The 25,764-nt window shown below is 37.1% G+C and overlaps 1 protein-coding gene across 11 annotated transcripts in view; it reads right to left on the minus strand.

The window, feature by feature from the left end:
* ADGRL3 (adhesion G protein-coupled receptor L3) overlaps nucleotides 1-25,764 on the minus strand; it is a 673,676-nt gene that overhangs the window by 324,315 nt on the left and 323,597 nt on the right. For all 11 annotated transcript variants that reach the window (XM_058169767.1, XM_058169775.1, XM_058169766.1 and 8 more), the window contains one exon: nucleotides 22,387-22,496. In XM_058169767.1, coding sequence (XP_058025750.1) covers nucleotides 22,387-22,496 — 110 coding nt within the window. The remainder of the gene's footprint in view (nucleotides 1-22,386; nucleotides 22,497-25,764) is intronic.

Genomic DNA, 25,764 nt, shown 5'->3' on the forward strand with positions numbered 1-25,764 from the left:
GAGAGCCTTGAAGTCCTGCTTAGGAGCTTCATGCAAAACAATTTGAGACCACCTGAATCATTTCACTGAAGCAAAATGCTTCAGCTATAATCTCTTAGAGTCTTCCAAGTGAACAAGGTCACCTAAATGGCCCAAGGCACCTTTTTGAAATAAATTTTAGTCATTCAGCACAAGGTGACTGCAACACACACAGTGAAACAAATATGGTGTCAAATCTCATATGACCTAATTCATGTGAAAGACATTAATTCCTGAGGGCCCTGCAATTTACAAATTAATAGATTGGAGAATACAGTTAAGACCTCTGCTTACACTTTGTCTGCATGTTATCTGACTTCCCTCACAACGCACCTCTGCACTCATTCAATAATCATTCCACCTTCGTAGATACTACCATCTCCTACAGAGATTCTCCACTCCAGTATGGCATGACATACATAAAATCCCTCCCCCATTTCCACACGCATCCATCTCACTGCTCCACATCTACAAACATATAATCTCCCCTCCCCAAAGGAAACACATCCTCACTGCAAGACTACTGTTTCCTAATGTACCTATTACCACCTGTGCCACCTTTTCTCTATCATTTATAATTCCCATCCCAGATGGACATTCCATCTGTTATTCCCTTCTGCACACTCACATATAAGTTACTCCTGCATACAAGACACCAAGTTGTCTTGTATAAAGCCTTGGCCTTATTATTGGGGGGGGGGTGTTTTATCCCTAAACCTTGTGCCAACCAGCTGCTTCACCGGTGCTGGTCAGGCCGCTGCCTCCAACAATCGTGGCAGCTTTTTCATTGCTTCCCATGCAAACAGCACGAGGTGAGGAGGTGAGGTGGTGAGGTGGGGGGGCGAAGGGGGGGAACATGCCCCACACGCACCTGCCATCCACACGGAACAGCCTCCCAGAGGCTGCTGTCGCAAATCCTAGCTTGCGCACTCCTTCTCTTAGCTGGACTGAAAGTCAGATAAGGCACGCATCTCGCTTCTCTGCCATGTCTTACCTGACTTCCAGCTCTTGCCATGCCCGGCGAGGGGGGAGAAGAGATGGTAAGGGGAGCCCCATCTCGCTTCTCCACTGCCCCACCCCTCCCCACCTGCCATTCCTCCTCGCTGGCAGAGATCGGCAAGCCATATTCATGGATCTGAATGTGTTGCCGCCGCCCAGGAAGAAAAGAACATCAGAAATGGGCTCTCTCGCAGTGCCTCCTCTCTCTTTTCTCCCGAGTGGCAGCGGTGTGTCCAGTTCACTGAATCAGTTCTGCTGATCTTGGATGGCAGCGGCAGCGGCAGCGGCTCTGACCTGATCCTCACCGGCAATGCTGCGGGCAAGAATCCGTTTCATGGCTGAGCAGACAGCCCGCACCAGCCACTGCTCAGAGCTCTGGTGCCAGTCCTCCTCCCCCCAGTCCCAGATTGACAGGACTAGGGCTGGCAAGAGATTTTTTTGCAGCCACGCTTTGCGGCCACCACTAAGAGAAGGGGTGAGCAAGCTAGGGTTTGCAGGAGCGGCCTCTGCGTGGCTGTTCTGCATGGATGGCAGGTGCGTGTGGGGCATGTTCCCCCTCCCTTTACCCCCCTCTCTGGCCTCACCTCCTCAAGTTGTGTTGTTTGTGCAGCCGCTGCACATGCATCTAAGTACTGGTGGGGGGGGCTTATTTTCAGTGGGGATTTATTTTAGCGCATGTGCTCGAAAGCCCAATTGGGCTTATTATCTGGACAGATCCTAGTTTCGGGAAAACACGGTAACTAGGAATGCACAAAGCACCACCAAATAAAAGTTGCTAATTCAACTTCTGAATTAATTTTCAAAACATGAAGGTGCTCATAGCCTGCTCTGATACATTTTCTAAATACCAGTCATAAGTAAGTCTACCAACCTGCTTTTTCTATCAATGGCTATCAGTCATGAATGCAACTATTGAAAATAATCCTAGAACAAGGCTGCCAAACACTTCAAAGGTGTGTTATAATCCTCCCTCCCTCCTTTGCACACCCTGATTCCCTCACCCCACCCTTTGCCCCGCATTGCCTTCCAAACCTTACTCTTTCTTATTTATATATTATTGTTGGCTAAGCTAATTGATCACCTGTGATTCTTTCATTCAAAGAAAGCAAATCAAAAGCATAGCTATGCTATCTTGTAAGAGTGTCTCTAGAATCTATTTTCTTTCCTATGATTAATACAGTTCACATTTAACTCCAGAAGAAGAAACAAACAAATATTTGATCATTCAGATGACACAGATTGCTTCCACTACAGTCAGCAGCCAAAGCCAAATGAAGGCAAATACCATTCAAAATATATTTATAGTAGTCATTATCCCAAAATCTATTTGTAGCACTGCAAAGCAATCTCTTCAATCCACCTAATATAGCATAAATCCTATACATGGTAACTCAGAAGAAAACCTCAATTTTTTAATGTGGCTTATTCTCAAGCAACTGTCAATAAGATTGCTGCCTGATTTAAATACAAGCAATGTTTTCTTTAAAAGAAGTATCCTTCCGTCTAGAAAGCATTTACAAAAAGGAGCGGCTGCATCGTATCGCTAAGTGTACTCTGAATTCCTTCCCATATTTCAGTGTGGTTTTTGTTCTAAAGCACAGTAGCAAAAATGAGACAGCCTAAACATCACTTTAAATTTAGCAATTCCTATACATTGACACATCTCTTGCCTGAATAACTGCAAAAGTCTATGGCAGGGCTTCCTTTGTCCTTATTTCAAGTACTGGCGTTGGTCCAGAACTTAGCAATACACACTCTCCCTCTGCAGAGCTTTATAGGTAGTCAGTTTCAATTAACGGCAACCTGTGGAAAAGTCAGTTGCATCCTAAATTCAAATATATGACCGTTGATCCACCACCATGGTCAATTCAGGAGGTTGGCAACTGTCCCACATTTTTGATCGGTTGCAGCAACCTATAGTCATGTAATCATGATTTGCAACATTTTTTTGGCTAATTTTCAGGATTTGCATTTAAGACCATAGTGACTTGACTTACAACAGTACTAAAAATAGGTCTTGTCATGTGTTGGCAATGACTTACAAACGAAATTTGAGTTCTAATTGTGGTCATAAGTCAAGAACTATCTGTATACCACCTCTGCCTTATGACCAGAGCTCAATTCAAGCTTTTAATGCTACTGTTTTAGGTCCTGGGTTACTCATTGTCCCAGTTCCTGTCTTGTCATGATCATGTTCTGCATGTTCCACCATCACATTTTTATGCATTTTAGGATCTAGGTCCTCAATGATAAAATACTCTTAATCTCTATCCCAGATCCTCACTTTCTTAGGTGCATTTAAGATGGATTTAAGACTACTTCTTCAATAAAGCAAACTAGTTGGTGGAAGTGGTTGTGAGCAAATGTTGACAGTGGCAGAAAGGTGGCTTATTGTAAATCTTATAAGATGGTAAGTAGGTAGAGATTTTGTAGATGTGCAGCATTATTTTCATTGTGATTATAAATATAAATTGGCATATATTGATTTTATTCTTTGTTAATTTTTTTATTATGGTTGGAAAGAGACCCAGTGGGGGTATAGTTTTAGAAGATGTTTTGTTTGTTGGGATGTACCCTGGACAATGCCGCTTCCTTTTCTGAGATATGGTTGAAACACTGAGACAAAAGTCCTTGAGGCAGAGAGATTGAGCACGACTCTGAAGAATAATTAAAGTAATAATTTAAACATGATTGCACTGGTATTATACCTCCCTTATGATTATGTTTATATTATTGCATTTTTGCTATGAGCCAGTTAGAACTGGAACAATTCAGGTGGTATAAAATCATTCCAGTATATTTTTAAAATGAGCAATAGATAATAGATAATAGATAGATAGATAGATAATAGATAGATAGATAGATAGATAGATAGATAGATAGATAGATAGATAGATAGATAGATAATAGATAAATAAGAGAACAGTGTCCTCTACCAGTATAGTCTAATTCCAAATTTCTGGCTAACTTTCTGCAGTGTTTTCATTGATGCTAAATGGTAAGAGTCAGTGGAATGAGGAAAGTCTCTAGAAAGTGAGTTATGGTAGGAGGTAATAGCTAGTAAAAAAGGCAACAAAGAACAAGAATAGAACAGGCAGGGTGAAGAAAACAGAATCAAAATGGGGAAGATGTGCAAGTCCCTGAGGAGAAAACTGAACATAAATACTGCATATTATTAGACACCTGGTGAAATAGAGGAACAGGATAATATTATCTGTGAATACAATTCTTTAGCAAAGAAGTAGGTTCTCTGGAGGAGCAGTTTGTGATGCCTTGAAATCTTTCACTACTATTTGCTGCCATGTCTGTGAAAATCCTTAGGGACCCCTCAATTTTGAAGGTGTGGTTTTGTTCTAAAGCACAGTAGCAAAAATGAGACAGCCTAAACATCACTTTAAATTTAGCAATTCCTATACATTGACACATCTCTTGCCTGAATAACTGCAAAAGTCTATGGCAGGGCTTCCTTTGTCCTTATTTCAAGTACTGGCGTTGGTCCAGAACTTAGCAATACACACTCTCCCTCTGCAGAGCTTTATAGGTAGTCAGTTTCAATTAACGGCAACCTGTGGAAAAGTCAGTTGCATCCTAAATTCAAATATATGACCGTTGATCCACCACCATGGTCAATTCAGGAGGTTGGCAACTGTCCCACATTTTTGACCGGTTGCAGCAACCTATAGTCATGTAATCAGGATTTGCAACATTTTTTTGGCTAATTTTCAGGATTTGCATTTAAGACCATAGTGACTTGACTTACAACAGTACTAAAAATAGGTCTTGTCGTGTGTTGGCAATGACTTACAAACGAAATTTGAGTTCTAATTGTGGTCATAAGTCAAGAACTATCTGTATACCACCTCTGCCTTATGACCAGAGCTCAATTCAAGCTTTTAATGCTACTGTTTTAGGTCCTGGGTTACTCATTGTCCCAGTTCCTGTCTTGTCATGATCATGTTCTGCATGTTCCACCATCACATTTTTATGCATTTTAGGATCTAGGTCCTCAATGATAAAATACTCTTAATCTCTATCCCAGATCCTCACTTTCTTAGGTGCATTTAAGATGGATTTAAGACTACTTCTTCAATAAAGCAAACTAGTTGGTGGAAGTGGTTGTGAGCAAATGTTGACAGTGGCAGAAAGGTGGCTTATTGTAAATCTTATAAGATGGTAAGTAGGTAGAGATTTTGTAGATGTGCAGCATTATTTTCATTGTGATTATAAATATAAATTGGCATATATTGATTTTATTCTTTGTTAATTTTTTTATTATGGTTGGAAAGAGACCCAGTGGGGGTATATTTTTTAAAAATGTTTTGTTTGTTGGGATGTACCCTGGACAATGCCGCTTCCTTTTCTGAGATATGGTTGAAACACTGAGACAAAAGTCCTTGAGGCAGAGAGATTGAGCACGACTCTGAAGAATAATTAAAGTAATAATTTAAACATGATTGCACTGGTATTATACCTCCCTTATGATTATGTTTATATTATTGCATTTTTGCTATGAGCCAGTTAGAACTGGAACAATTCAGGTGGTATAAAATCATTCCAGTATATTTTTAAAAATGAGCAATAGATAAATAGATAATAGATAGATAGATAGATAGATAGATAGATAGATAGATAGATAGATAGATAGATAGATAGATAGATAGATAGATAGATAGATAATAGATAAATAAGAGAACAGTGTCCTCTACCAGTATAGTCTAATTCCAAATTTCTGGCTAACTTTCTGCAGTGTTTTCATTGATGCTAAATGGTAAGAGTCAGTGGAATGAGGAAAGTCTCTAGAAAGTGAGTTATGGTAGGAGGTAATAGCTAGTAAAAAAGGCAACAAAGAACAAGAATAGAACAGGCAGGGTGAAGAAAACAGAATCAAAATGGGGAAGATGTGCAAGTCCCTGAGGACAAAACTGAACATAAATACTGCATATTATTAGACACCTGGTGAAATAGAGGAACAGGATAATATTATCTGTGAATACAATTCTTTAGCAAAGAAGTAGGTTCTCTGGAGGAGCAGTTTGTGATGCCTTGAAATCTTTCACTACTATTTGCTGCCATGTCTGTGAAAATCCTTAGGGACCCCTCAATTTTGAAGGTGTGGTTTTTATCATGTATGGTAGAATTCTTTGTCCTGCCCTGTCCAACTTTTTAATGTTTTGCTTGGTCTTTTCCTGTGTCTTGTAATATCCTGGATGTCAGCTCAAATCCAAGTGCAGCTTTGTCTCTGTAAAACGTTATTCTAGCTGTTTTGAATGTTAAGTCTGCTAATTGTGCCATTTAATGTTATGTCTTCTGCAAATTCTATCTTTCACTGAAGTCATTATTCAAACTTTTGAAGAGTAGATGATATAAACCTCAACCTTGTGTCATCCTACTCAATGGTTCATTTCAATTTGATAATGAAGCATTGATGAATATCTTTTGTGTACAATTTTGCACCAGCTTTATAACTACTTACTTAGCATGCTATGTAGTATGTACTGATAAAGGAAAATATTTGTAGCTCAGTGTTGAAATAAAGGGTCTTTGGTGATCAATCAATATTAATAAAATATTTCCAAGAAATTATACTACAGCAACCAATCTATAGTCTTCTCTATTCTCAGCTTTTAAAAGATTGAAATCACATTTTTTCTCTTATCACCAACATATTACTTGGTTTCCAAAATTTATATATAAAAATAATGATACAAGTTCACAAAAATGTTCATCAGGCTTTTTCCTGTATCCCAGGATACAATTAATCAGGCACCACAAATTTGACTTATTCAGAATTACTAGTTATTAACTAAACACATCTCTTTTAATCTCAAATTAGCATCCTGCTCCTTCTGTCTGTCCATCACAGATTCCCTGGGAGAACACAAATTCCCCTATAGGAGGGGGCTGAGCCAGAGAAATTGAGTAATGCTAGTTTTTATACTTATGAGTTAACATTTTGCTATCCTCATGAAGCAGCTGGTATATTACTTCTTTTTCTTGCTTTTGTTGTTCTTAGTATTCTTCATTAATCTTTACTCATTGTGAACTTTTGCTCTGCAATTCTTTATCTGTAAATTTCCTTAATGATCTCTTTAGAATCACAGAGTTGGAAGGGGCCACTGGGCTATCAAATACAACTCCCACTATTTAAAGCATTTAAAAATTGAAAGCATTAACCAGAGATGGTTGCCCCTTTTCTTGGGCACATTAAGTAAACAGGGGATCATCATTAACTGGATAATTGGGTCTACCATCAAATTACTGCTAGAATGATCCATTAAAATGCTTTCTTGTGATTTAAATTGATTGTCCTGATTTCTTGATCATACGATAATAGAGAAGAGCCCTTATTTTTTTGATATCCCTCCAAATATTCCCCCAATTCTCTCCCAATTCAGTTTTCTCTTCATCTTACTAAATATACTTTGTCTCCTTTGTCCTTTATCTGTTTGCTCTTTTCCGTTTTCAATATTTATTAATCTTTTTGTACTCTGATTTTTTTTCTTTTCCATTGGGAAACTATTCGCTGCCTTGGTTTTAGTATTGCTTTAATTGAAGCACTCCAAACATCTTGAGCTCATTTACCCACTAGCTTCTACTATCATGAAGTCCTAATTAGCTTTGTTTTGATGGAATTAAAATCAGCACTCTCGAAATCCAGGCTGAGCCGCGGTGGTGCAGTGGTTAGAGTGCAGTACTGCAAGCTACTTCTGCTGCCTGCCGTCTGCCTGCAATTTGGCAGTTTAAATCTCACCAGGCTCAAAGTTGCCTCAGCCTTCCATCCTTCTGAGGTGGGTAAAATGAGGACCCAGATAGTTGGGGGCAATATGCTGACTCTGTAAACCGCTTAGAGAGGGCTGTAAAGCACTGTGAAGCAGTATACAAATTTAAATGCTATTGTTACATGTTTGCATGTAGGACTTCAGCATTTTGTAGTCATGGTACCTTTATGTAAGTGTTCTGCCCCAATTTAGGATTGGTTATATATATCTTGACTGATATCATAACAACAGCTGCTTATGGTACTTAACTGATTTTTTATTTTACTTCAGGTTTACTAGAAACATTAGCAAAGCTATCTTCCCTTGAACTTGTATGGGTGATTCATTTTTTTTTTTTGTTCATAGGAATTCCTGTCCCTATCTTACTGCTCAAATCATACTACACAGGTTCATTCCTGTAGAGCTTTGCCTCTTGTAAGTGAATTTTAAAAAATAATTTAAAACTATAGTAGCTTGTTTTCTTGCAGGAGAAATTATTATTATTAGAAACAGGGCAGAAAATATGAATCAATAGGAATTCCTTGAGTTACTACAAATACCACCCATAATCAATATTGTCTTCTGATTTGAGACATGGAGAATTTGTCCTTAGTGACAGAAACAGAGACAATTTATTATTCTTCAGCAATAATAAGAAATAAATAGAAATCAGCTGAGCATTGTAAGAAGGGAAATACACCTTAACAGGCCTGTGGAATGTCTCTATTAGTGACTAAAGAATATATTTTATTCAAAAGGAATAGAAACAAAAGTTAGGGAACAGTTACACTTCTGCTCAGAAATCCGGTGAATTTATTTGGTTATACTGTAAAAAGACCCTGGGTTAAACTAGAATAAATAAAAGCAATGCCTTTGTTAGAATCCATCATGATTTGCCCAACCAAGATGCAAATTATTGCTTCTGAAAGCAAATTGAAAATCTCAAATATATGTATATGGAAAAATGGCTGAGAGTGCTCAGTTGCTTCAATATTTGAGTGGAGAAAAGTTTTGCCAAGTAAGGTCTTTCAAGGAAATGCATGGCTTATCTTTCTGCTCCAGAGACTGAAGTAAGAAGCAAAGGATCCCTGATTTGATTCTACTCAATAAAGTATAATTAACTGAGGAAGCAAAAATAGTAAGAAGTGACCATTTAATTCTGATATTTTTAATTTTAAGAGAAGCTAATGCTAAGTGTAATTTAAAAATGTATTTTTAAAAATGAAGAAAAGAGAATCAGAATGTTGATGTGAATCTAATAGAAAAGGAAGTTCAAGATGGTTTTGAATCTTTTAATTTGGGGGGGAAATGGAGAGAAACAGGAGAGACCAATGTAGCTATACCAGAAGAGAAGATCTGGGAAAAAAAGACATATATAGGAAATAGAAAGAGGGCTACATCAACAAGGATTAATCTAGGGATATATTCTGGAACAGGAGCAACAGTGACAAGAAAGATAAATCTCAGAATGAATTGTAGTTTGTTTTTGAAAAACATTAAGAACAATAAAAAGAAAAAAAACAGAAAAGAATCAATATACCAGTTGCACAGGAAAGTGGCAAAATGCTAAAAAGTAACAGGGAAAAAAGTGTTATTCAACTATTTTAGTTCAGTCTTTTCTAACACAAAGTTAGGTAGTCTGACAGGAAATTGTGAAAAGTAGGATGAATGATGAAGAGGCATGACTGAAATGTTAAATAAACATGGTCAGAGAAAACCTGTTTCTAAGGCCAAATGAATTGCATCATACGTAGTTACTGAAGAAATTAGCTGTTGTCTGGATGAATCTTAATGAAATTGAATGAGAAGACTTCACATTAGTTGCAAATTAGTTGCAATTGTGAGATGGGCAGCTATATCAATAAATTAATAAACAAATAAATGCAATGGTCAAAACACAAAAGCAAAAGCATAAATACAAACAATGCAGGGTTTAAAGAAGAAAGAATAAGAAACAGCAATAATGGAGAAATGGTTTGCTTATGGGTTCAACTCATGATGTTGGTTATGACTTTTAAGGCCCCTTAAACTGAAGCAAGACCCCAATGCTTTATAATACAAGTGCTTTATGTTTATTTGTTAGGATTATAACAAGATCAGATATTACCAACTTGTATAAAAGTCAACGTGTCACTTAGAAAGCAGAAGTATACCATTGGGCAGGTATATGGTTTTGCAAGCTTTCGGGAAAGTGCAGAAATATTTCTACAAACTGTTTTTGTAACTATGTGGCAAAGAGGAGGGGGCATCGAGAGTAACACGTGTATCCAGAAGGTGTATGATAAGAGTAGACCATATATGGGCTTTTGTTTATTTCAACCAATTAGGATAACTTCTTTTTTCTTATGGCAATGTCTGTAACCAAAAAGTATAAAAGATTATGTTTAAGCCATGCTCGATGCTCAGACCTTTGTTTTCCACCTGAGTGGGGGTCTGTGTCCTATTTGCGCAAATAATAAATTAATTCTTGTTTCTCAAATCCTTCGTGGTCTTGCCTCCTCACTTTAAGACGTAAGTTTTCTACAACAAAACCATCTCACCTCATGAGATTCTGTCCCCCACATTCCGACTGAAGGGAGATACTGCAGACCTGCCAATCAAGGAATTTCAGTGAGTTCAGGAGAAGGATTTTTTCTGCTGTGGCTCCCACTCTTTGGAACAACATGCCCCTCAAGGTGTGATCCATCCTCACCCTCCTGGCCTTCTGTAAGAGCCTCAAAACCTGGTTCTGCTGATTGTCTTGGGACCTGATGGGGTGTTCCACACTAAAAGTGGTTAGTGCACTAGGAAGTAGTTTCCACCCACCCCATTGCATTCTGGTGTTTAACTATTTATCTTTTTGTTTACTTTACAATTTAATATTTTGAGGTTTACTTTTATGTTTTAACCTGCCCAGAGTCACTTGATAGTGAGATAAGCAGCATAAAAATAAATAAAATGAATAAATAGATTATGAAGATGGCTGAGTTTGTAGAAGTGACCAGATTGACTTGTTTGATCAAGAAGGGAACTATAATTACTTTTATTAAACACTGGAAACTAGGGCTGGTTGCTGAATATCCAAAATACAATTATGACTATGGGTGGGGGGAAGGGTAGCTGTCAAGAGCATCAAATCTGGGTGGGAGTCCATCATAAATTTCAACAGTTACTAAGTGACTGGTCATAAATTGAGGATTACCTCAACTTGTCTCACTTTGTTGACTTTGAGACAGTCTGTTTTGCCATGTTTTGTAATGAATGCAACTTTCTCTCCTTACAAAGAAAGGGAATCCCTCTTTTGCTAAGGACATTTCACAGCTTGACAGAACTGAAGGTCTTTTTATAATCAGTAAAACTTAATACTGATTTCAAATCAAATCAAATATTTATGTTAAACACATGCTGATTTCTTTTGTTGTTGTTGTATTTTTTAAAAAATAATCTAGAATGTATCAGCAGGTAGAGAACGAAGGATGTCCTTATCAGAGACATGAAGGAGTTGTTACCTAGGCAAAAGGAATTGAAGTATCTTTTAAGTCCAGCAAAATAACTTTCAGAAATAGATTCCTTCCTGTCAGGCACAAGAAACCAAGCCAGTTCTAAAGCACTCAAGTTTATTCCATTGAATTTATTCACAAGAATCTGATTTACTATTGGTCAATTCAGATTGGTCCAGATAAGAGCCAATGAACTTCAAAGGAGGCTGGACTTATATCTCTTTCAGGGGTCTAGGGACTCCATCCTGAGGATGCATTTGACTTGTCTTCTTGCTCAGCCTGTTCATTTCCTACAATCGCTAATTCACTAAATTGTAGGAAGGAAGAGGAGGCAAAGCAAGACTTGTAAGATTCTGCTACAATAGCTAATCTCAATAAAAATGGTTTTAGTCTTTCTGGCAATTCATTTCCTGATCTGCTTTATCTACAATATCTTGTTCCTTTGTCTTTTCTAAAGCCAGCTTCAACATCGGACATCTCCCTTTTCATGTAGGGCTCTAACCAGTAGTGGGGTCCACTTACCTTTGCTACAGGTTCAGGATTGTGAGCGTGCGCATGCGCTTCGCTCATGTATGGCTCTTCTGTGCAGGTGCAGAACCCCCTGCGCATGCGCAGAGTGTCCGTGATGACATCCGGGTTGGTGGTCGAAACCTCCCGGTGCTGCCACTACCGGTTTGTCCGAATTGAGGCGAACCATTGGCTCTAATCAGTATTGGATGATCCTAACTCAATCCTAGTATTTTGCTAATTTATGAAATTAGGGATATTGTACAGTATTTTGCATAATTTGTTCTTTCTTTGATATTGGTACACAGATCAATCACTTCCAATAAGTTGGCCGCTATGTTAACTGTATACTGAAATTCTGTACACAGAGATGTTAACATCCAAGGTGTCTTAGAAAATAGCCCCTAAAATACCATCCATCCAATTTCTTATCTATTTAATTTATATGCCACCCATCTCACTGTCTAATGGCTCCTTATTTTTGTAAGAAGAGGACGCAAATATATATATAAGAAAAATTATTTTAAACTAGTTTTGTAATTTTATGAAGGAACATAAACAATGTAAAATAATCAAATTTTTAAAAAATGCTTACCCAATCAAAAAAAATGTGGAAGATGCCGTCCTAAAGCAATGCAGATATTGTGAACAGGCATAATTAGTAATGATGGTAATTACTTTGACATCTGCTGGAAGACACATTCTGCTCAGACAGTCTTTCCAGTGATTTCTTAGAGCAATTTTATCCTTTAGAGGACAAAGGAAGCCAAAAGAGACTCAACTATTTTGATTTATTACAAACAAATAGGGAAAAGGTAGTCAAGGAAGTGAAAGTGGACTAGCTGGAATATTAGGACAAAGTTAACATTTAAGACTGGAGCTTTTACTTTAACAGAAAGCTGAGTGCAACATATAAGCATATTTTGGACTTCAAAAAGTGGGTTTGAATGAATTCAGATCAATTTTGTAGGTATTTTGTAGGTATATTTCATCACAGGTAATAGGAAAAATGAATCTCAAGGTAAAAGGGAGTACACACTGATCAGTAGGGAGACCAGAGAAGTGGTGGACGTCTCTTCAGAAACATTCAAATATGGTAGTATTAAGCCATCTGTCAGTAATGCATTAATATGGATTTCAATATTGAGCAAGCATTTTGAATCACTAGTTTAAATAGCCTCTAAATCTATGAAAAGAAGGCCCACTTCCCCTAAATATTGTTTGGCACCAAAATAATTAAGAACTGGAGAAAAAAGCTTTCACTTTTTTCATGTTGCAGTTTTGTCAAAAAACAGTGAAAATACCATTATTTTGTATTGCCTGAATCTTTATAATATTTTTACTGTGTTTCAGGACTGATGAAAACAGAAGATTTTATTTAAATGTATTACTGAGTTGGAAATCTTCATTAAATTCTTATCCTGCAATAGTATGAACATATTTGATTTTTACTTATGGATAAGCCATATCAGTTTTCTGTCAGCAATAAAAAAATTGTCAAATTTCTGTTTTCATTTATTATGATAGTAACTAGCAGTCCTTTTAGCCAGATGATAATATATAACTGGTTCTATATTTCTGCCTGTTTTATGTGCATCCATTTTATGTTAGAACGCACATATAAAAGTGCACAAATAAAAATGCACATCCAAAAAACTGTTTTATGTGCATCCAAAGATGTACAAAATATAGTGAAAGGTAGTAAAAAAGGGATGCGGTGGCTCAGGGGCTAAGATGTTGAGCTTGTCGATCGAAAGGTCGGCAGTTCAGCGGTTCAAATCCCTAGTGCCGTATAATGGGGTGAGTTCCCATTATTTGTCCCAGCTTCTACCAACCAAGCAGTTCAAAAGCACATAAAAATGCAAGTAGAAAAATAGGGACCACCTTTGGTGGGAAGGTAACAGCGTTCCGTGCGCCTTTGGCGTTGAGTCCTGCCGGCCACATGACCACAGAGACAGTGCTGGCTCTTCAACTTTGAAACGAAGAGGAGCATTGCCTCCTTGAGTCGAGAACAACTAGCACATATGTGCGAGGGGAACATTTACCTTACCTACTAAAAATTCTCAGGTTGTCCAGAAAGTGGTGAGAGAAGGGTCACATAAAGGTTATACTCATACTCAACATAATAAAACTTTGCTTGGTCCAGACAATATCTATATTGGCAACTGATACAACATTTAAGCAATGGCAAAAAGATATTTCCAAATATGTTTGGCAAGGTAAGAAAGCAAGAATTAAATACAAACTGTTGCAGGATATTAAAGAAAGAGAGGATTACCAGATATGAAATTGTATTTTGCAGCTTATTGTTTAGTATTAATAAAAAATGGATGACTAAGAAATAAGCAGTTATTGGAATTGGAAGGACATGATTTAAGATTTGGTTGGTATGGCTATTTGTGGTACCATAAAATTAAGTTAATGTAGACTTTAAAAATAATTTTATTAGACTTGCCATATTGAGAATTTGGAATAGGTGTAAGGCAAAATTGTCTTCTAACATCCCTTTATGGTTTTCATCCCAAGAAGCTTATATGAGAAGCGAAATGATATTTAAGCAAAAATAGTTAACATATACTGATCTGCTAAACTTTTCCCAAGGAAAAATTTAAATTTAAAACAAGAGAAAACGTAAGAGTTGGAAGGCTTTACATTCCATTGGCTTCTCTATGATGAGTTAGTGGAAAGTTTTAAGGTTGATAAGAAAAATTATGAATCTGAAAATGGTAAGACTGAATTTGATGTGGAGTTATGTACAAATTATGATCATATTGCTAAGATGTACAAACCTTTATTGGAAATTGATACAGACAATGAGCAAGTTAAAGACTGTATGATAAAATGGGTAAAACGTTTTGGATATAATATAATTGTATCAATGATAGAGCATATGAAAGAAAGGGTTGAAATTTATAATCTTTAAAAAGTATATTTTTTAAAAAAAAAGATGGGTTGCTAGTATATGATGCCAGAGAAGCTGCCAAAAACATACAAGGGAATTTCAGATATTTGTTGGAAATTTAATCAAATGGAGGGTACACTTTTAATCTTTGGTGGACATGCAAGAATGCTATAAAATATTGGGATGACATATATATTCTGATTTAATAGATTTTAAAACAGATTTTTTTCTTTGGGGTTTAATGAACAAGCAAGTGGAAACATCTTACGGAATTTTGCTTTTATATATGATAAAAGGGATCCCATTTACTGTTTTCCATGGGAAGCTAGATAAGACCCTTGTCGTGGTTTAAAAGTGGATCACAAGCACACAGAAGATCCAAGCCTCAATCTTGGTCTTCCATCATTCCAAGAAGGTTTGAACATTTCAGCTTCTGGCTAAGCTGTTAGGCTTAAGCAATGAGCTCTCTAAGCAGTTCTTGTTCCTCTTGCCTTCCATATAGTGATCAAAATTCTGTTGACATTTAATCAGCTTTAATTAGTACTAGTCGCACTGCAAGGTTACTCAATGTTTCATAAGCATCTGGATAAATCCTACATAATCCGATTGGGCAGTCATCCACTGACAAAAAGTGTACTCAGACAAGAAAGGTCACAGCCTCAAGTTCATAAGAAACACTCTAGGAGATGGGTGGAAAATTAAGTGAATGACTGTAAGATATATATAAATGATGGAAAACTAGAGCAAATAAGATGAATCTGTGTACCTTGGCAGAAAGTTTACTAAATATGGGAAAGCAGATAGAGAAATTTTCTGAAGTGCAAATATTGATAAGAAAGGCAATGGGTGATCTGTTTTGGAGATTGACTGTTCACTGAAAGAAATGAAAATGGCTGTGCATAAGAGCGTGCTTCTGCCTACTTGTTGTATAGAAGTAAAAACTGAGTATGACAGGAGAAGTAAACAGGAATGGGTTACTTAAGTCTTGGTGAGAACCCAAGAAAAAGTTTGGAGATCAATCTGTGCTTATGATTGTGGACTGAACACGTGAGTGAGTGACTAGTATGAAAGGAGTACATTGAGATTGTTGAGAGTAAAAATGAGGATCCAACTTCAAAATGCTGCAGGAGAAGTAGTAAATGAGTCTAGGGCAGGGGTGTCAAACTCGCAGCCTGTGGGCCAGATGTGTCATACGTTGGCCACGCCACCCCTGTTTTAGCAAAGGGGAAAATAGTCATGATACGTCACATGATGACAGTGTGATGACACAAGTTTGACACCCCTGGCCTAGGGGAAGGGAAAGAGCGAGGAAGTCATGGTCTGATAGAATTGAGAAATCATGTTGTGACCCAAGTTCCTGGACCCGGACTCCTGGACTCGGATGATTCAGAAAGTGAGGGAGAAGACCTGGCCAGCCCTGCTTCTCATGAGCCCTTTCCCTCCCTGGCACCCACTCAAAGGGAGGAGGAGGGGCCGGCAAAGCCTGATTCCATGGAGCCACGCCCCAAGAACAGTTTTGGAGTGATGCAAGATTACGAAGACGTGATTGGCGTGCGCAGCAGCGGAAGAGTTGGGACAAAGCCAAGTCATAATTGTCATGCAGTGACATCTGCAGAGACTATAAATAGGAGGCGGGACTTCCTGGTTTTTTGTCTTGGACAAAGTAATGAATTTGCGCGGGCAATCTGTATCAACGGAGGGAAGAATATATTCGTGAGTAATTCTGGCCTTATCTGTAATTTCCTTGTTATCTCCAGAAACTTGGCAGGCCCGTGGGTAGACGTAGCCAGGACATTTATATATATGTAAATAAATCAGAAAAGAGGCCTCTGACTGACTCTTTGCTGGGAGTATTGGGGGAAGGGAAACAGAACAAATCAAAAGAAAAAAAATGTAATATATGAATTGATGGAACTAAGGATGGTTTGTAAAAATAGAAAAATAGATAAAGTATAGTGAATAATAGTGGTGCAAAGGATATGTATATGCTATGTTTATGTCATGTGAATATATTTACATGTGAATATATTTCATATTCCATTCTCCATTTTTAGTGTTTTAAGCATGATCTAGTTTATACATTATGCCATTGGCTGTATTTGTTTGCTTCAGAAATACATTTCAAAATGAAAGTCTATGGAAGTATAAACTCTTTTAATGTTTTTCTAAGTGGGAACTAAACACAGTTTTTTTTCCATTTCATTCCAGTGTTAGCTCCCTATTCTTCTTCCACGTTATCACAATAGAGCTTGGCAAACAAATGAACTTTGATTTAAAGATGAATTGGGAGACATTTCTTTAAAAATAAAACATTATATAGATTTACAAAGATCAGTGCCTTGAGTAAAGCTATGCACAAAAAATCAATTTGCACATGCAGTTTCTTAGGTGAGAATCAGAAACAGTTTCTGATTCCAGGGACCTGTAAAGGAGAAAGCGAAGAATGGCATTAAAAAGATATTCTTTACAAATGCTAACAGATTTCTCAAGGGAATAACACAGATTTCAGCTAATATAAACAATGATTGTTCTGAGAAATAAATGGGCGAAGGAGGGGAGAAATGCAAACAAACACAGTTGTTCCGTGGATTGAAGGCAAAGACTGAAAAAAAATCTGTCTTGCTATGAAAAAATTTTGGTTACTGGTAGCGGAGAAAATAAGTACAAAACAGGTTTGAAATATTTAATAATTTAAAAAACTATAAAATGTGACATATTATTGTATCAGATGACTAAGCCCTGATACATATTCAGCAGGGTCGAGGACAGCTTGCCATGGCCAACTTGTCGTGGTCATCTTGCCATGGCCATCTCATCCTGGCGAACTCAGCATGGCCAGTTCACCATGAGAAAACTTTCTGCATCCAACTCGCCACAGGCAATCCACATAGGGTAACTCAATGCGATAGATGTTGTATGCCACTGTTTCTTCAACAATATTTCAATTTTTGTCAATAGAAATAATATTGAAGAAACACTGGCAGATAACACTTACTGTTTTGAGTTATTCTGTATAGAGTTGTCTCAAGGTGAATTGTCCTGTGGCGACCTGACCACAGCTAAATGGCTGCACTAGGTTGGTTGCAGAGAGATGGCCATGGTGAATTGGCCATGATGAGTTATTCCATTCCGCATAGCACATCAGAAATGAGGCTAACTCTACTGATGAATTCTAGTTCTTCTGTTTTGCATTGAAAACTATATTTGTAACTCCTCATTTCATTTATAAGTACTGACACAAAAAACAGGCCTTTTACTCTCTGGATAAAATTCAACATATGAGGGACAGAATGAAGTTGCACTGGTCACTTCACTGAAAAGCCAGCTTCCACAAGTATAGCTCCATGTCTAGATGGAATGTCTAGATAGATCCATTCTAGATGGAAATGTTTGATAAGATTATGATTTAACTGTACATGATCAGCTGTATTTTCCAGGACCATCTCCAGGCTGTAATTTCCAGGATCATCTCCAAGGAATAGAAAAAGGGGCAGTTTTAGGGTATGCAACACTGCAATATAAGCCCTGCCCCTTCTGTACATGTATGCACATTCAAAATGTATGAGGTTTACATCTTAATGCTCTGTTTGCATCCTGACACCTCATTTGCCCCATGAACATTCCTGGTTTCTAGACATCCCTCATGGAAACCTAACACCTGAACAGGATCAGAGTGTCCTAGGAAATTGAAATGCTTCCTATGACAACATCCTAGCTTTGGCACAGCACAATATTATTCTAAAGCAGTGGTCCCCAACCTTTCTGGCTCTGTGGACTGGCTGGTGGCAGCAGCACTAGCACCAATGGTGGCAAGGAGAAGAGGGGATAGTTTTGTGCAGATGGCAGGTGCATGACACGGAATTTCATTTGTGCAAGTGGGAGCTTCATTTGTAAGTGTTCATGCCAGCTGCTGGCACAAATGGAGTTTTGCGTGCTCATCCGGTCACCTATTGCTTGCATGGCCCAGTTCCCAACGGGCCACAGCTGGGGGTTGGGGCCTCTTATTCTAAAGCATCTGATAAATTGATCTTCATGTAAAGAAGGAATTAATTTTTTTCTATCCCAAAAGAAGTTGCTTTATGATTCCATTTATACAAAAGCATAAAAGGTAAAAAGTAGGTTTCATTTATTGCATAGAAGAGCCAGCAAATCAAAGCATAGCAACTTCCCAAACTGCTCAGGTTTCACTTAGGATAACTGCTTTGAAGATTTCTAGCATTCTGTATTTCTAGTCTCTGAGCTCTCAAGATTCAAAGCTCTTTCTATTTGTCTATTCCTGAGTTAAAGGGAAAGTTTAAGGGTGGTTTCTAAATTTGATAAATAAATAAAAAAAAAAAAGTCCACAATGCAAGGCCTAAGATCTCCCTATTCAGACAGTGTATGGTTTGTCAGGGCATTTAGTATGACTGCTTGTAATCCATCATAACAAATATGTATTGGGGATTCCTTGGAAGAAGAGGCCTGGCAGGAGATCTTAAATTATCCCCTCGAATCTACTGGTTTTGGTATTGATCTTTCTCATGACAACTTTGTGACATTTTTGGGTGTGCAACAGCTGGCTGTTTTGTGTTGTACTACAGACTATGGAAGGCTACAGACTGTGGAAGGCTATGTCAAGTGTGAAAATGAGTCATTCTACAATCTTGTGATGCTCTGGAAGTTGCTGTTATATCCTGTTATGATACTGCTAGAGTAGACATAAGGAAAAAGTTGGCATCTAGCAAGTTACTTCTCTAGAAACTTTTAAAGACAATTAATTGCCTCCTCAAGAGAAAACAATCATTAAAAAATATTTTTTCTTTTTAAGAAACAGCCTTGACAAGGAGCAAAATCCTATCTTTCCCAGTATAGTATTCTATTGTTCCAGAAGAGAACAGATTGTTTTAGTTATTTATGATTTGAAGGTGAAAAGATCACAGTATTTCCTCTCGCCTCCATTCCTCACCTTGCTCTCCGATCGAAGAAGTATTTAAATGCTGTACAATAGAAGGTTGCTGTATTTGAGACGACTTCCGGTATCCAGCGGCAACGGACGTCTGGAAGGCTTCTCCTGCCTCCAGCGCCCGAATCCGGCCGCCGCCGAGGCCCCCAGGGGCCAGGTGTTCCGAAAAGGACACCTGCCGCACGGACGGCTCGCCAGGGGTCTCCCAGCCGACATACAGGACTGTGGGGACCGATGCTGGCGCGTCCTAGGCTCGGCGGGTTCGAGGCCACAGGCCGCGCCATTATTTTGGTCGTCGCCTGGGCGCTGTGCCCGTGACACCGGGCATTGGATTTATAACTGCAGCAGCCTGGTGGTGAACAGGGTCACTTTCCAAGTCACTTTCTGGCAGCAGGCCCGGCTCCAAGTCACTTTCTGGCAGGAGGCCCAGCTCGGGGGGCACAGACACAACACACTTGGCACCAAAAAGGTTAACCATCACTGCACTAGATGGTTCATTGTCTAACCAACTGAGGATCAGATTTTTAATACAAATTTCTCACACTAACTGCAGCAGAAAAAAATCCTCTTAAATATATCCTTACTTTTGGAGGCACAATACAGCACAAATATGTTTGTTGATATACAGAAGAGAACATTTTCTTGCATTATTCCTAAACTATGGAATAAAAATCTAACTCCCCACTATTCTGCCTTGAGGAAAGACGCTCAAGACCTTAGATTTGTACAAAATATCAGATTAAATTAAAATGAGGCTGGGTAGTTGAGTCAATCTTATTGTGGGAACCCATATTTGCCTCTGAATGTTGTGTAAAGTTGGTTATCATATTAATACAGATGAATGTATTAATAAACATGAATTTATTTGGATAGGACATTTTAAGTGGATTCAATTTAGTGTGTTACCCAGTATTTGAATTGAATTAAGTTGATTTGAACTTTTTGTAAAACAATACTTAAACCATTTTAAAAGGCGTCATTAGCTCCTTTCCCAATCCTATTGGTCAAATGGCTCAGTATAAATTGAGATAGACAGATAGACTGACCATATATATTTTAGGTACTGTTGTGGAATGATGCAATTTCTTTTAATAGTAAAATGTGCATGACCAAAACCCCATTTACATATCTATTCATTCAGTTTCCAACTCAGATCTGTTCCCTTCATTCATTAATTAACTTTAAACACTTTCCTTTTTCCCAAAATGAGTATTCTCAGAATCTTCAAATACTTTTTCTTCTAGCAATGGCATTGTTCTTCTAACAATTTAATCCTATGCACAGCTGCTATTTATTTAGAGATAAAATCTATAAAATCAGTGGGGCTTATTTGCAGGTGTATGTGTATAAGATTTCAGCCTAAAAATGTCTCAGATACTACCCATTTAAGAAACATTTCATTTTAAGAAATATTCTCAAACATTATTAGATAGATGAAGAATACATTATAAACTGAAAGCCAATTATCAAGTATCAAAATCCTACAATTGTGATGGAGTAAATGCAAAGTTGTTCAAACACTAATATTTGAAATTGTTTTACACTGAAAGAAGATATGGGAGGATCGTTCTGAGAGTGATTACAGAAGAACACTGTAGAAATGATATTTTCATACATGTCACAACAAAAATATAGTTGTTGTTAATAATTAATCAATAATTAAACTACAATAATTAATCAATAATTAAACTACAAGCAATAATTAAATTACAAATTCATGCTAAGTACTGCAGAAGTTCCCATCTCTTTATATAAGAAAAAGAGTGCTGAAACAGACCAAAATTTTATTTTTGTCTCTCAACTAATTTTCAACACAGGTAGTCCACACTTAGTAACTGCCTCTTTTAGCAACTGTTTGCAGTTAAGGACAATGACGAAAAAGTAACTCTGTGACCAGTCCTCACATTTATGAGCTTCACAGGTCTGTAAATCAAAGGAAAGCTGAAGGAAGAGTATAATGCCAATTGTGGTGCTAAACTAGGACTACCTGTATTGACCAGTGAAATATCTGTGGATCCCAAAATAAAATTTGGAAACAATCTTCCTTGCTTGTCCTCTTTCAGAAATTGGAATGTTGAAATACGGGTAGTTCTCAGTTTATAACCAGGACCGGAATTTTGGTTGTAAGTCACTGCGGTTGTAGGTTGAATCACCATGTGACCAGATCGAATTTTATAATCATTTTTAAAATGGTCATAAAGCAAGTCACTGTGGTCATTAAGCAAATCACATGGTCATTAAGAAAAACATGCTGTCATTAGTTTGAATCAATTTTCCTCCATGGTGGTTTTTGTCAGAAACCAGCATTAAAAAAAAACCAAATTGTGATCAGGTGACTCTGGGAAACTGCAAATGGACATAAATGTGAGCCAACTGCCAAAAATCCAAGTTGCAATCGTGTGACAGTCAGAAGTGCATTACAGGCTGTAAGAGTAGTAACTTTGGACTGTCTTTATACAAATGGTCATAAATCAAGGATTACCTGTATACTGCTTCAGAACTTAAGATTCTATTTACTTTTCATAAGGCTATAATTACTGTGAAATAAATAAAAATATTGGGGATGGGGAAATGGAACTAGATGGTTTTCTGTTGAGAACCACAATTCTACATTAGTCAACTTCTTTACTATGTACCATTGCTCAGTTTGTCAGAAGCCGCTTACGTGAGCATGAAATAACCTAAAAAATTGAATGCTAACAACTATAGCAATTTGGTATTCAGATCAGTAATAAACAACTAACAATAATAGCAACTATTAATAGTAATAATAAGACATACTGTAAGGGACACATTCATATTGCACTTCCAAGTACTTATAAGTTCCTGGACAAGGATCAGGAAACACATCTGGGCCAGCAACCACTGCACATTGGGTCCGGTTGCTACACCTGAAAAATGAAAATAACAATGAGATTAAAAATTGGCATAACATAGCTAATGATTCCAAAGCCTAGCAACATTCAGGCTAATATTTCATTTAATTCAAACCAAACATATTATGACTATATTACTTTAGAAAGATTCAGCATTTTTCAAGACAAGCTTGATTCCTGGTGTCTTCAGACATGTACCCATGGATTTTTCTTAGCAGTAATACTGCCATCTGTTAAAAGCAGAAAATCCTCCAATTTAACTCCGCAAGTTTGCTTGATCTGTCTGTCTGTCTGCATATATTTTATATATCTATAGCTATCTTTCTATCTATTTATCAACCATCCATCCATCCATCCATCCATCCATGAAAACTGCCTGATACCTTAAGAATGTACCACAATAATAAAAAAAAGAATTGATATAATAATAATAATTTATGTATAGACCAGAAAATTGTTTCTATTGTATTATTTTTAAACAATTATTTATCCCAAAGGTGCTTTTCCCCCCCCAAGCGGCTGGACTTTCTGGAAAGAAAGTCCAGTTGCCTCTTGAAAAAAAAGCACCTTTGCGACAACCATGATATAGATGAGAATCTCCACAGAAAAACAATTATTTAGTTTTCTAGTAAAAACTAAATTGATGGCAAAAAGTTTAACTTACAACAAAATTCAAATGCAACTATTTTAAAGATGATAGATGGATGGATGGATGCATGGATGGATGGATGGATAGATAGATATAAAGATAGTTATACCTATATAAAATATATTCAAATACCAATTCAGAATGCTGAAAGCTAATCAACAAAAATACATGTCATTATTTTGTGCCTGAAAACAGAGCTGTAGATGGAATCAAGATATTCAGGGCCTTAATAGTTATGCTTCAGATCATACTAGTAATCAATAAACTAGAATAAAAACAATAAAGTGATGGCCGAATGTGACCCATTGGCTTTGTGCTCAAAGTGGGAGTAGAATTCTTGGTTTCCAAGTTTCTAACTTGATGCCTTAATCATTACACCAAACTGGCTCTCTAATAACCTAGTTTATCCTAGGGTAGTCCCCGACCTTTTCACTTAATTCACAATTCACTTAACAGCTGTCTTGCTTAGCAACAGAAATTTGTGGCTCCATTATGGTTGTAAGTTAAGAACTACATGTATTTGGAGAATTTTACATTCCCTGCAAAAACAACAAGTATTTTTATAATGCAACTCCATTTTGTTACATTTTTAAAAAAAATAGTATGTATGTATATCCTAGTTATTAAAGGGCACCCTGATTGTTAAATGTTTATAAATTATGGTTAAGTACATTTTTATATAGCTAAAGTATCTCTCTGTATTTCATGGCTTTTATTAAGCTTTAACCATGGTTTATGGACTCAAAATGAGCCATTCCTTTTTTATTTTTCTGCTAATTGCCAATCTTATAAATATTTACTACTATTTCTATAACAGTTACCTAACATACATTTTATTTCATATAAAGTCCTTATTTACTAACATGTTTTGAAATAGTAACAACGCCACAAACAAATCTGTCTCTCAAAATATCTTAGGCAACATTTCCAAAAAATGTGATAAAAGGTATATCAGTAAAGGTTTTTTGATCAACTGTAATACTATTTTTCTTTCTTTTTCTGTCAAGGAATTTAAAATATATCATTATTCTCGTTGCTTTTGAATTAATTTCCATAGATAAGAACATAAGTATCTCAGCAACGTAGGTCTCAGGGAATGTAAAAAGGTATAAGTTTAACTAAAACACATAAATATAAATGTTTCCCTTTCCTTCTCCATATATTTATTTCATCTGCCAGAAAGCGGACCGTATTATGCCATATGTTATTGCCAGTCCCCTATCTCAGTTCCTCAGTTCCTCAAAAAATGACATAATAAGCTTTTATTTTCTCTTTGATGTATAGTTGCAGTTTATATTATATTTTCTATTGTGCCAGAAAAGAAGCAGCATTTTGTTTATCTGTAATATAAACAAAAAATCTCTTTATTTGCCTGAAATCTGAAAGGTATAATAAACAGGCAATTCAAGGAATCTGCCTATTTATTAATTAATTTATTAATTTATTTGAGTTTATTTATTTATAGTAGTGGTATTTTTATCATAATTTACGATTATTCCTTTTAAAATCAGTGTAGTTAATCAATGTATGAAGGAAACACCCCACAATAGTAATGGGGGACTTTACCCTGACATCAACTGGGAGACACTCTGCAACAAGTGGGAGATCGAACACCTAGCTGACAACTTCATCACCCAAAAGATTGAGAATGCAACTATGGGGCAGCTATACGGGACCTTATTCTTATCAACAACAAAGAAGTGATAGAGGGAACTGAATTTGCAGGAATTTTAGGGGAGAATGACTATATCATGTTAGAATTCAATATAATAGAATAGAATAGAATTTTATTGGCCAAGTGTGATTGGACACACAAGGAATTTGTCTTGGTGCATATGCTCTCAGTGTACATCAAAGAAAAGATACGTTCATCAAGGTACAACATTTACAACACAATTGATGATCAATATATCAATATAAATCATAAGGATTGCCAGCAACAAGTTATAGTCATACAGTCATAAGTGGAAAGAGATTGGTGATGGGAACTATGAAACAATTAATAGTAGTGCAGATTCAGTAAATAGTCTGACAGTGTTGAGGGAATTATTTGTTTAGCAGAGTGATGGCCTTCGGGAAAAAGCTGTTCTTGTGTCTAGTTGTTCTGGTGTGCAGTGCTCTATAGCGTCGTTTTGAGGGTAGGAGTTGAAACAGTTTATGTCCAGGATGCGAGGGATCTGCAAATATTTTCACGGCCCTCTTCTTGATTCGTGCAGTATACAGGTCCTCAATGGAAGGCAAGTTGGTAGCAATTATTTTTTCTGCAGTTCTAATTATCCTCTGAAGTCTGTGTTTTTCTTGTTGGGTTGCAGAACCGAACCAGACAGTTATAGAGGTGCAAATGACAGACTCAATAATTCCTCTGTAGAATTGGATCAGCAGCTCCTTGGGCAGTTTGAGCTTACTGAGTTGGCGCAGAAAGAACATTCTTTGTTGTCCTTTTTTAATGATGTTTTTGATGTTAGCTGTCCATTTGAGATCTTGCGATAGATAGCCACAGGGTCAAACTCATCCCAAACAGACTCAACAAGACGTGCCTCCTCTCCCTCGCTTGGATCATCCCAATTTCGGTCCAGACCATCCCGGAGCTGAGCGATTTTATCGTATAGATAACCACTAAACTCCTCGGCATCG

Source organism: Ahaetulla prasina, chromosome 2 (assembly GCF_028640845.1).
Source record: "Ahaetulla prasina isolate Xishuangbanna chromosome 2, ASM2864084v1, whole genome shotgun sequence".
In the NCBI taxonomy this organism is placed as follows: Eukaryota; Metazoa; Chordata; class Lepidosauria; order Squamata; family Colubridae; genus Ahaetulla; species Ahaetulla prasina.